The 13,768-nt window shown below is 40.7% G+C and overlaps 1 protein-coding gene across 1 annotated transcript in view; it reads right to left on the minus strand.

The window, feature by feature from the left end:
- The window catches only part of itga8 (integrin, alpha 8), a 242,751-nt gene that overhangs the window by 131,123 nt on the left and 97,860 nt on the right, over positions 1–13,768 (minus strand). The window contains exon 14 of the mRNA XM_059972246.1: positions 70–115. Coding sequence (XP_059828229.1) covers positions 70–115 — 46 coding nt within the window. The remainder of the gene's footprint in view (positions 1–69; positions 116–13,768) is intronic.

Consider the following 13,768-nt stretch of genomic DNA (forward strand, 5'->3'; position numbering starts at 1 on the left):
CAGCAACAATTTGGTTGTTAAATTTGCAATCTGGCAAATACGTAGTATTAATACATTTTGGTCACATACCTGTAAACTGCAACTTTACTAGCTCCAAAAGCACCAACTATCAAGTCTGTAAATATAAAATACTTTCATGTTATTAGCAATAGGAACAACATTTGTATCTTAAAAAAATAGGCAGTCCAACAGTACACAATAATATGTATAGTAAAAATACTGCTTTTTCAATAAAAGTGCAATATTGGAGCAAAAATTTGAATTATTTGATGAAAGAATACAATAGTTTAAGAGCCTAAAAGTTGGCAAGTATTTTGGGAGCAATTTTAGCCAGGGTGGGAACTATGAGAACTGAACTGAAGCCAAGTGAGAACCACCCAACTTCAACAAAGTGAAGCCCAAGAGATCTCCACTTCTTGGCCTCTAGTCTGAAGAGTGGGGTAAACTGGGACCCAGCAAAGAGGTCCCTGGCAGATCATTCACACCAGTGACTTTAATTACTCACCCTCCTGATTTCCGTCATGCAGCTATGATTAGAACTGGCCCTCCTGTTAAAGACCCAACTAGGTTATATGTTAATATATAAAGTCCATCAGAACATAAACTTGAATGCTGGATTGAATCCAGGCAGGTTGTATAATAATGAAGAACAAATTAACTGGAGTATAGCAGATGGATAAATCAGCACGTTTGACTACCGCACACGTGGAAACATATTGATTGTTACAGAATAGTAAGTACATTCCATTAAAGAAGAAACAATGAGCAGCTCTAGGAATGATGGATAAATTATGAAGTTAAAAACCATTCACAAGGGTAGAAGAGCATCAACTTGGACTAATCAGCTAACACACTCCAGGAAAAGGTATTATAATGTTTTAAAAAGAATACATCAAAAAGAATCGCACTTATGAATAACTTATTAGAAGTGCATTTTGAATCAGGAGAAGAATGGTTAACAAAAACAAAGAGGTGCTGGAGTAACTCAGTAGGTCAGGTGAAGATGAAGGGTCTCGACCCAAAACATCGACTGTCCATTTTCCACTTTGGATGCAGCATAGCCCAGTGAGATCACCAGTGCTTTTTTTGTGTTGCTCCAGAATCCAGCATCTGCAGTCTCTTGTGCCTCTAAGAAAAAAGTTTGATTTTTTTGCAGGTAATAACCTTCAAAAAAGTATGTATCTTTAATGAGTACATACTTGCAGTGATATCAGCTGTATACCTGACATTACCAGTGTGGCAATGAAACCCACACTGCTTGACAGAATTGATCGTCTGATGGATTTGGGAAGTCAGTGAAAATGAAGGATGTTAAAGCTGCAGTGTTCAATGACAAAGCAAAGGTCCTTAAGGGAAGGGATGGAAATTGCTGAGGCCCTTACAATTATATTACAGAGCACTATATTAATATCTGCCAGTAGTTAAGAGAATGATCATACTTAAAAATGGATATAAATTAATCCAAGCTTCAACTGGATACCAGTCAGAACAAAATTAGAATTATTAATGTTGGAATTAGTACACACATCTGAAAGCAAAACAGAAAGGAGAGGTTCCTTTTTTTTCTTTAAAGAGAAAATGGCTATAAGTAGTTAGCAAAGATTTCAAAAGGGAGCATATTTGAGGGTGTTTAACTCTACCAATCAGGGTTGGAATTCTCAGGAAATCATCTAAATAAGGGAAATGCACTAAATGCAGTGCATATGGATTTCAGGAAAGCATTTGACAGAGTACCACATGAAAGAAGATCAAGAGGTACTGAACTGGGAGAAAGGTAATTAACTGGATTAAAAATTTATTGGAAGGGAAAAAGGAAAAGAAAGTCAGTTTTTCATCAAGCAACAGAGTGGTCATTGGTATCCCCCAGGATTCATTTCTAAAGTACTGACAGTGACTAAGTGGGTCAATGATTTGTTTATAAATCCACAGGGAACTGTGATGAAATATGCAGATAATAGCAGTCTGTGCTGGAGAAGATAAAGCTAAATTGCAAAATCATGTTGATAAAATGGGGGAAGGAGCTAAAAGACAGTAGAGGGAATTTGAGAATTATATTGCAGATTCTCTAAGTTGGTGCCTAATGCAAGAAAGCACAGGCTTTGAAGTTGCATCTTATGGAAGGTTTCATAAACATTTGTGAGCTTGTGAACAAAATACCAGAGCTGGTGTTTGAAGCAGAGTCTATGCTAATACTACTGATCAGATTTAACAGCTTCATGCATTGGAAACACTGAAAAGAATACAGTTAAGGTAACATGCTGAAGTGGGTGATACATTTCAAAAAATGATGGTTTGGGACAAAGTTTATCCTGCAGTGTATTTTAATATACAGTCTAATGGTCCTTATGGTGGTCACAAATTAATGTGACAATAACTTCCATTTTCTCTAAGGGCTTAATGTACCGTCTTCCTCCAACATCTCTCCTCTAGCAACCTCGCATCAATGTGGTCATCGATAGAGGATAAAAACACACCTAATCATTCAGAGATTATAATCATAGAATTGTAAAGCACAGAAATGGGCCCCTTTGGCTCAACTCATGAATGCTGGCCATGATCCCTGTCTATGTTATTCCCATTTGCCTGCATTAGATCTGTACCTCTCTAAGAGTTTCCCATTAAAGTACTTGTCCAAGTGCCTTTTAAATGCCATTCCAACCAAAAGCTTTCTCCAAATATCTATACATATCACTTAAACTTGGACAGCTCTCTATAGGTTAGTCAAGTAAATGCAAATAATACAAAACAAGTACTAGGAACCCCTCGGCAGAATGTGTAATCACACTCGCAATCAACTTTTGACATTTCAGTCAAAAACCAGACTCTGCCATGCACTGTGTGTCAAGTGGACACAACCAGTTTACTGCACATGGCAGCAAAACAGAAGACAATTGGGAGGCAATGGCCCTGAGAATCATGGGATTACATCATGCCCCAAGCTCTCATGGCACAGGGTCAAAAATGGGTAAAGGAAACTCCTGCTGATTACTAGCTATACTTTCCCTCAAGACACATGCATGTGGAACAAAAGCTTAGACACACTCTCAATGTATGCCACCAAGTGTAACTCATCCGTATCACCACTGGCCCAAGCTGACATAATCTTGCTTTTTTAACTCATTGAACAGAGAACAGGGATGATGGCTAGTGGAGACAAGTTGAGCCAAAGGGGCCCATTTCTGTGCTTTACGGTTCTATGATTCTATAATCTATGAAGGATTAGGTGTGTTTTTTGCTATATCCATGTTGGCATCAATGGCACGGCTAGGCATTGCTAAGTGTCCCTGAAAAGTTGAACCATTATTTTCAATGTCACAGTTCTCCTGGTAAAGGAGCTAGATAGAAAGTTTCAGAATTTAGACTTTGTGAGTATGATGGAACAATCACGTGCTTCCATGTTACCTGATGCGTGATAATTTACGGAAGAAGCTAGTGTCAGTGGGCAACACAACCAAGGGTGACATCCTGCAGTTGGTTTATAAAACTACTTCTTTCACTTCTTCTTTTTCTTTCAAATATAGTTCTACTGTTGTTGGAGCCTGTGACTGCCACTTTGATGGTATGTTTTTCAGACCGATCGAGCAATCTGTCGCTTTGCTGTCTCCAAGGGTGTTTCAAATGAAGCGTGCAGCCTCGGGGCCAAGAAGACCGGAAGTGAGGTACAAGCCCTTGATCAGCTCCATTTCTCTCTGAACTCATTAATCGAGGCACTGAGGAAGATTGAAATCATTGGGGTGAGTGCAGATGGCAAGTTAACGTTCGGTGCCAGCTAGCAGCCTCTCGCTCGCTGCAGTCAGAGGAAGATGTCCACATGACGCTCTCTCTCTCTCCCTTCCACTCGCTGCCCCCAAAGGAAAGTCCTTGCATTCGAATGGTTTCTCTCTCTCTCCCTCGATGCTGTGAGAGGAGGGTGCCGTTGACCTGAGTCTTGGCCAATGTTTAATCAATGCAGTTTATGAATTGTAGTTCAAATTATGACGTGTCACTCCTTTTTATATCGCTAGTTTGGGCAATTTTGAATCAAGGCAACCTCAACTCTTTCAATTTTGTGTTTTATGTTCTGTATTTTTTGTTGTCATTTGTGCAATTTGGGTTTTTTTTGCATATGGAGAGGTGGGGGTTGATATTTATTCTTTGAACAGGTTCCATGCTTTTTGTTGTTTCATGGCTGTCTGTGCGGAAGGCAAATCTCATGGAATACTACCTTGATAATAAATAAGCTTCAAATTTGATCAGGCAGACATAAGCCTTGTTATCTATCGACGGCTCTTTTCCTCTTGGGTGTTGAGACTGGATTTGTGAGAACTATTGCAGAAGCCATGGTGAGTAGCTGCACGAAACCTTGTAGGCAATGTAATGATAAGCCATTGGTGGAAGTAATGAATACTCAGACAGGCAAGCAAGACACGAGTCAACAGGGACTCTGTTCTGGGCAGTACTGAACCCCTTCATAGAGTCCCCATAGAGAGAAACAGCTTGGAAACAGACTGGCCATCAACCATCAATTTGCACGATTCTTCCATTAATACTATTACTTGGGGAAGGGAAGAGGCAGCCAGTGCAGAGTACGCTGTGGGTATTCCTCTCAATAATATGTATACCACTTTAGATACTCTTGCAGATACCACCTACCGGGGGAAGCTGCAATGACCGGGTCTCTCGCTCTGTATCTGGCCCTGTGGCTCAAAAAGGAATGGGGGAGGAGGACTGTAATAGTCATAGGGGATTCCACAGACCGAGGAGCAGAAAGCAGATTCTGTGAACGTGGTAGGTTGCCTCCCAGGTGCCAAGGCCAGGGATGTATCAGATAGGCTCCACAGAATTCTAATGGGGGAGAGTGAGCAGCTAGGAATCCTGCAGCGTGTTACTCACCTCCTGACTCCCCAAAGCCTACCCACCATCCACAAGGCTCTGTTCAGGAGATAATGGAACACTCGCCAATTGCCTGGATGAGTGCAGGTCCATCAACACAAGAAGCTTGACGCCATCCAGAACAAGACAGCCCACTTGATTGGTACCCCTTCCACAAGCACCCAATCCCTCCACCATCGACAAACAGCTGCAGCAGTGTGTACTGTCTACAATATTCACTGCAACAACACACCAAAGTTCCTAAGGCAGCACCTTCCAGACCCACAACCACCACCATCTAGAAGAACGAGAACAGCAGATACCTGGGAACACCACCACTTGGAAATCCCCCTTCAGGTCACTCACCATCTTCACTTGGAAACATATCACCATTCCTTCATTGTCACTGGGTCAAAATCATAGAATTCCCTCCCTAACAGCACTGTGAGTGTACCCACACCTTAGTGACTGCAGCAGTGCAAGAAGGCAGCTCATCACCCCCTTCTCAAGGGCAACTAGGGATGGGCAATAAACGCTGGCTTAGCTGGCAACACCCACATCCCACAATGAATTAATAATTTTTTTTTTAAAGCTGGAAATTACAGTTCTTTTGTTACCAGTGTCATAGGTAGGGAAAGGGAGGACATCCTGAAGAGGGAATATAGGGAGTTAGGTCGAAAGCTAGAAAGCAGGATCTCCTGGGGAGTAATCTCTGAATTGCTGGCTTGGCCATGCACCAGTGAGGATAAAAATAGGACGATTTAGCAGATGAACATGTGGCTGAGGAATTGATGCAGGAGGCAGGGTTTCATCTTTCTGGATCATTGGAATCTCTTTTGAGGAAGCTTTGGCCTGTATGTAAAGGACAGGTTACACCTGAATCCAAGGGGGAACAAATAACCTTGTGGACAGGTCTGCTAGAACTGTTGGGGAGGGTTAAACTAATTTGGCAGAGAGATGGGAATGGGAGTGATTAGGGATGGGGCAGTTGGTATACAAGTAGATAGTGTGTAGTGAGTCTGTGAGAAAGGACAAGCAGGTGATAGGGCAAAATTGCAGTTTGTGGGATGACTTGAAGTGTAATATGGGGGCAAAACCAAAAAGGATGATGAATACAAGACTGAAGGCATTATGTTTGAATGCACACAGTATATGGAATATGTTAGATTATCTTATAGCACAGTTAGAGACTGACAGATATGATGTTGTTGGCATCACTGAGTTGTGGCTGGAAGGTCATAGTTGTGAGTTTAATATCCAAGGATACACATTGTATTGAATGATAGGCAGGTAGGCAGAGGGGTTTCTGTTGGTTAAAAATAAAATAAAATCCTTTAAAAGAGGTGACATAGGATCAGAAGATGAAGAACCCTTGTGCTTAGAGTTAAGAAGCTGCAATGGTATACAATTCCTGATGGGAATTGTATACAGACCTCCAAACAATAGCCACAATGTAGGACACAAATTACAACAGGGGGATAGTAAAGGAGTGTAAATAGGGCAATGTTATAATAGTCGTGGGGGGGATTTCAAAATTGGAAATATCAGGTTGGTGTTGGATCCCAAGAGAAGGAATTTGTAGCATGCCTACAAGATAGATTTTTAGACCAGCTTGTGGTTAAGCGCACCGCAGGAATGGCAATTATAGATTAGGTGTTGTGTAGAGAGCTAGGTTTGATTAGAGAACTTAAGGTAAAGGAACTCTTAGGAGTAAGTGATCATAATACACTAGAATTCACTTTGCAGTTTGACATGGAGGAGCTTAAGTCAGATGTACTAGTATTATAATGGAGAAAAGGGAATTACAGAGGAATGAGAGAGAAGCTGGCAAAAGTTAACTGGAAAGGGACAGAAATAGGAATGATGGCACAGGATAGATAGATCCCAAAGATGAAATAGTATTCAAAAGACAGAATGATACAACCATGGTTGACATGGGAATTCGAAGACAACATAAAAGCAAAGGAAAGGGCATATAATATAGCAAAAATTAGTGGGAAGTTAAGAGGATTGGGAAGCTGTTAAAAACCTTTAAAAACCAACAGAAGGCAAATAAAAAAGCTATAAGGAAAGAAATGAAGTATGAATGTAAGCTAGTCAATAATATAAAAAATATACCAAATGTTTTTTTTCAGCTATATAATGATTAAAAGAGAGCTGAAAGTGTACATCAGACTACTGGAAAATGATGCTGGAGAGGTAGTAATGGGTGATAAAGAAATGCCAGAAAAACTTAATAAATATTTTGCACCTGTCTTCACTGTGGAAAACACCAGCAGTATGCCAGTAATTCAAGAGTGTCAGGGGGCAAAATTAAGTGTAGTTGTTAATAATAGGGAGAAGGTGCTTGGGAAGGTGAAAGATCTGAAGGTACGTAGGAAAGTCACCTGTACTAGATGGACTACGCTCTAGGGTTCTGAAGGAGGTAGCTGAAGAGATTGTGGAGGCATTAGCAATGAACTTTCAAGAATCACTAGATTCTGGAATGGTTCCCAAAATCTGGATAATTGCAAATGCCACTCCACTCTGTAGGAAAGGAAGGGAAATGAAGGAAATTATAAGCCAGTTAGCCTAACTTCTGTTTTGAGAAGATGTTGGAGTCCATTATTAAGGATGCTTTGGGATACTTGGAGCATGGGATAAATAGACCAAATTCAGCATGGTTTCCTTAAGAGCCCATGGTATTACAGGAGAGCTACTAGCATAGACAAAAGATTGACTGACTCACAGGAAGCAAAGGATGGGAATAAAGGGGGCCTTTTCTGGTTGGTTGTCAGTGACTAGTGGTGTTCTGCAGGGTTTAGGTGTTGGGACCACTTCTCTTCATGTTATATATCAATGATTTGGGTGAGAGAATTGATCATTTAGTGGCCAAGTTTGCAGATGATGCCAAGATAGGTGGAGAGGCAGATAGTGTTGAGGAAGCAGTGAGACCGCAGAAGGACTTAGACAGATCAGGAGAATAGGTAAAGAAGTGGCAGATAAAATACAGCACAGGGGCGTATATGATCATGCACTTTGGTAGAAGGAATAAAGGCATAGATTATTTTCTAAATGGAGAGAAAATACAAAAAACCGAGGTGCAAAGGGACTTGGGAGTCCTTGTGCAGGATTCCATAAAGGTTAACTTGCAGGTTAAGCCAATGGTGAGGAAGGTAAATATGCTGCTAGCATTCACTTTGAGAGGACTAGGATATAAAAGTATGGATGTAATGCTGCGCTTTTTAAGGCTCACTTGGACAGTTGTGGGCCCCTTGAGTATAAAAATGTACTGGCAATGAAGAGTGTGTGGAGGGTCACAAGAATGATCCTAGGGATGTGTGCTTGGTGCTTTGGGCCTGTACACACGGGCCTGTACACACTGCACTTCATAAGAATGGGGGGGGGGGGGGGGAGTTCATTGAAACCTATTGAATATCGAAAGGCTTGGATAGAGTGTATATGGAGAAGATGTTTCCTATAGTGGGCAAGTGTAGGAACAGAAGGTACAGCTCAGAATACAAGGACATGCCCTTAGAACAGAAATCAGGAGGAATTTCTTTAGCCAGAGGGTGGTGGATCTGTGAAAATTATTTTCACAGATGGCTGTGGAAGCCAAGTCATTTGGTATTTTAAAATAGAGGTTGATAGGTTCTTGGTTAGTCAGGTGTCAAAGATTACAGGGAGAAAGCAGGAGAGGAATGATAGATCAGCCATGATGGAATGAGTGAACAGACTCAATGGGCTGAAGGGCCAAATTTTGGTCCTATGTCTTATGGTATTTTGGTCTTTAATTCTCCCTGCATTTCTGGCAACTCCTCTTCAGGTTCTACCTTTCCTCTATAAAGGAATTTACAGTGATGAAATACCTACAAACATGTTTAATTTTGAGACATGATTGAAAGCCAAAACCCAAGTAGAGAACTAGAAACACTACAGCAAGAACACTGGAGGTCAGAATAAAAGTGAGCCACAGGAGCTGAGGCAGCTGAGCCACAAAGTCGTCCTAACTGCTGTCATCCATTTAGAGAGAGTAACCTGTCCCGGTGTTTCTTGTATATGGCATCGAGAGGCGATTCATGAATTGTAAGCTTTTCCATTCTAACCAGCTCTTATAGGCACTGAATGGTCCAGTTAAGTTTCTGTGAGAGGTGACAACCATATTTTGATGGTGGGAGGTTCAGCAATGGCATTGAATATCAGGGGAGGGGAGGTAATTATGGAAAATGGTTGTACCTGTCACTTGAGTGTCATAACTTCCATAGCCGCCAACATTCATCATTCTACATATGAATGTAGTCCAGGGTCAGAATACATTGTCGATCCTTGTCACTAGGTCAAATACCTAAATATCACTATGGGAGTAACTTCACCAATTGGCCTGCAAATGCTTAAGAAGGCATTCACTACCACGTTCTAAAGGGCAGATAGAGATGGGTATTAAATGCTAGCCTAGTTGATAACACCAACACACTCAAAATAATACACTGAAAAAAATTATATTGAAACATGCCTAAAAAGAAGGTTTACAAAACTGTTTTTTCAAGTTGCTTTATTTTCAAGTTGTTGATGTTTAACAAGTATGTAACTTAGATATGTGAATTAAGCACATTTAAAAATACTGTTATAAATACTAGACTGAATATTAAAATCTATAGTGTTCAAAGCTGTAAAGGTGCAAAGCACTATGTTTTCTTTGAGGCAGATTCTATTTTAATAGATTCCTCTTTGCTTTTTTTTTGAGTGGTGCCCAGTTATAAAACAGAAATGCAATTCTTTTATGCCACAGATGCACTTAACAATGTCCATTCTTTCAAATCATTTTTTAACAGGATAGGATCTGGATAATTTAATTCCACAGTGCCATGTCCGGTTCTTGCATCTGTTATTCTGTTACAATGTCATGAAAATCCACTAATAAGAGTCTAAAACAATTAAGTAAAACCCTTAAGGCACTTTTGTAAAAGGATCATTGCTGTTAAGTAAGAGTTTTACAGCAGGCAGGGAGAGGGGGAGGTGCAGGAATAATACAGTATATCTAATTTGAGTACTGTACTCAATTACTAGTCGAAGTCTGTAAAAGTAATCTATGCCTGAATGCAATCTCATCTTTCTCCTCCATAATGACTTCTCATGAGTCTAACATTTAAGCTCTGACTTCCATGTCTTAAAAATAGCATGGCTTGACCTGAATAAATTTTGAAGAGATTAAGTCATCCCAGTCACCTGCATTACCGTTTTACCAACAAGTACAGAATATAAACACCATAACTCAATAAAATCTCAGATAATCCATTCCACAAACACGAGGATCATATTCAGAAAGCATAAGAGCTCGGTGCAGATACTAACTTATTGTCTTATCACGTTGTAGATTTTTACTATGGCCTAAAAGATGCTTAATAAAACCAATGTGTTGGTGGTTTCAGTCAGAGTGAGTCCACAATAGGCCACATCATATCAAATTGCCTTAAGGACATTTTAAGTATTTTCCGGTCCCTATTGATATTTTTGTTCTCCTGTTTTAGTTTCTTTAGCGTAGATGATGACAGTTTATGCACCCAGCATAATAACCCATGTCTTGCTTGTGGGGCCCTCTGGTATTACTGCTCACTGCTGAACAGATCAGTCTTACGCAGTGTCTATAAATACGATTTTACTGGCTGATTCTGTCCTGGAGCCAAGGTCCCAGATTTACAATGGCCCCAAGCAATGTCGCTAGATTGTGGAGGTGCACAGCATGAAGGCACACACTCATCAACTCAGGAACAGCTTCTTCCCCTCTGCCATCCGATTTCTGAATGGACATTGAACCCATGAACACTACCTCACTACAGTTTTTGTTTCTATTTTTGCACTACTTATTTAACTATTATATATGCATACACACATATTGCATACATATTTACTGTAATCCATGTTTTTTTCTATTATTATGTATTGCAATATACTTCTGCTGCAAAGACAACAAATTTCATGACATATTCCGGTGATATTAAACCTGGTTCTGATTCTGAAGTCCCACCCTCAAAACTCCTCTTGAAAACTTTGACCCAAGGCAAAGATGCACCCCACCTCCTCCTCTCTGTCACAACCATCAAAAATTTTCAGTTTCTCAATATCCTTAAGACTGTGGAACATCAGCAATGAAGTAGTTGATTTCAGGAGATTAGATCTAACCTGTTGCAGGATCTTGTGAAAGTATGATACTATAAATACCATCAGGCATTTTGCACTGAGATTAAGTGAGACAACTATAGGTCATAGATTGAAGATCAAAGGTGAAATATTTGAAGGAACCCCGAGTGGAAACTTCTTCAATCAGATGGTGGTATGGGTGTGTAACGAGATGCCAGAGGAAATGGTGGATGTGGGTTCAATTTCAGGTCTCAAGTTTGGATAAGTACATGGAATTAGGTAATATAACTGGTCAGCATAGACTAGATGGGCCAAGCAGCCTGTTTCAGTGCTGTGGTGGTCCTACAACTTGAAAATCTGAGGGTAGATAAATGCTGTATCTGGTACATCATTGGATTCTTTATGATTCCAATGATAGAGCACAGCCTAAAAACTCTGCAGAGCTTAGCCAGAAAGTTTGGGACTTCTACATTCACACATCAAGAAATTGCCAGCTTTTTCAAAATTAAGCAAACAGAAGTAAGACTTCATTTGTGGTAGAAAGAGAAGACTAGTGATTATGATTTGAAATAGCTCTATTGCTTGGGAGAACCAATTATTGTTTGCAATTTTGTTGCATTTAAACATGTGTTGTGAATCAAAGAATGAGGCACAACACTAGTCCATCATTATTACAAATTATCACCTTGGCATACCATTTAGTGCACCAGTAAAGAGCATTTCTAAATTAGTTATGTCATTGAAAACTAATATGCCAATTGATTGTTGACTTTGGAGGAGAACGGTATCAGAAAATGCACCTGCACTCAAATCCTTTGCTGCAAGAATCTGTTCTTCCACCTGCACCGGATTCCCCCCTTTGTGCAAAATATCTGGAACACTTTCAATGTGACCTTCCTTAGTTCCTCTCCCATTTACCAACATGTTGGTAATTGTAAAAACTCAGCTTCTAACTCAAACTCTTATGCTGAGAATTTCAGTAACAGCCAACAGTCAACTTCACATAGTCAATCTCCTCCAGTACGTCCTTGACTTCTCTGGCAATTAGCTCAACAAGCCTACCAACTTCTGTAAACACCTGAGTTATGCACTTGCCATCAGGATTTCTACAGTCCGTCTATTTCTCCAGTTTTCACATCATATCATTTGATTTAGTTTATCAGTCTCTGGTTTCTGCATTCAGGTTCATGAAAAGAAATTTTATTCCCCAAGCAAGTTTCCTCCGCCAAGAAGCTGAATGGTCCACACTACTGCTCCATCCATCTTCCAATCTTACAAAAATGGTGCAGCATTACTTCCACTCAATTACCATGCCTGCTAAGCCATCTTCCAGCTTTCATACTTTCCAGCTTATCCTCCATTTCCTCTTCAGCAGGGCCTTGGCATATAAAAAAATCATAAAACCTACATAGAAATATAGAAAGCCTACAACACAATATAGGCCCTTCAGCCCACAATGCTGTGTCAAACGTGTACTTATTTTAGAAATTATCTAGGGCTACTCATAGCCCTCTATTTTTCTAAGCTCCACATATGAAGCAGGATGCCCCTTAAACTTGCTGTAGTGTTCAATATAATCATGGATAATCTGATCTCCACTCACCGTACCTGCCTCCATATGCTCTTTTGTCTTACAACACATTTCTTCTACCCATCTCGGAGTTTGAGCTGTGCCCAGTCAGTGGGGACGGCAAGAAGAAGTGGTGATTCACACAGGTCCGAGATTAAAGAGTAAAAAAGCAGTGTTTTGCGGCAGTTTTCAGAGATTGATCTGCACCCAATCAGTGAAAGGGGATGCAAGAAGAAGAGGTGACTTCACACAGATCCATGATTAAAAATGACAAAAGCAGCGCTTCACTGCAGTTTTCAGAGATTGATCCACACCCAATTCTTTATCAAGGGAAATTCAAAATAAGGCAGGGGGAAGTGGAATGGCCGTTTGTGTGACTGGGCTAGTGTTAGAATGCTGAGGTTTTGCCTTTGACTCATCAGGCTTGGGCAAAGTAACTATCAGGTAAGTTTTCATAGGTAGGAAAGGCGAGGAGGCCCTGAAGAGAGGTTTTAGAGAGCTGGGTAGAAAGCTGAAAAGCAGGACCTCCAGGGTGAGGGTAAGAAAAGGAACAACACACACAAAATGCTGGAGGAACTCAGCAGGCCAGGCAGCATCTGTGGAAAAAAGCACAGTCAACATTTCACGCCAAGACCCTTGGGCAGGACTGGAGAGAGAGAAAAAAAAAGATGGAGTACATTTAAAAGGTAGGGTAGGGGAGAGAGAAAAACACAAAGTGAAACCAAGAGGGGGAAAGATGAAGTAAAGAGCTGGGAAGTTGATTGGTGAAAGAGATACAGTGCTGGCAAAGGGAGAGTCTGATAGAAGAGGACAGAAGGCCAGGTAAGAAAGAAAAGGGGGGAGGAGCACCAGAGGAAGGCGATGGACAGGTGAGGAGATAAGGTCACCTTCTCTCATTTTATCTCCTTGGCTGCCATCACCACCATCTGGTGCTCCTCCCTCCTTTTATTTTGGGTGCAGATCAATGTAGTTCGGCATTGACTAGATGGACCGAAAGGTCTGTTTCTGTGTTGCAGCATTCTATGATTCAAAAGATCTTACTCTGGGTGAACCCATTTACAAACCTACATGAAATTAGCATCTAATAACTTTTGACATTAAAGGGGAGGTGAAGGCGATTGGTACAGTTGCTAACAGCTGATTCTCTTCTTTCAGACACCACCGAACAGGCTGCTTTTCTGGTCCAGGGCTTCATTTTGTTTCTTCTGCATACTTTGCAAGCCCTCGGGT

The sequence above is a fragment of the Hypanus sabinus genome, chromosome 6 (assembly GCF_030144855.1).
Source record: "Hypanus sabinus isolate sHypSab1 chromosome 6, sHypSab1.hap1, whole genome shotgun sequence".
Classification (NCBI taxonomy): Eukaryota; Metazoa; Chordata; class Chondrichthyes; order Myliobatiformes; family Dasyatidae; genus Hypanus; species Hypanus sabinus.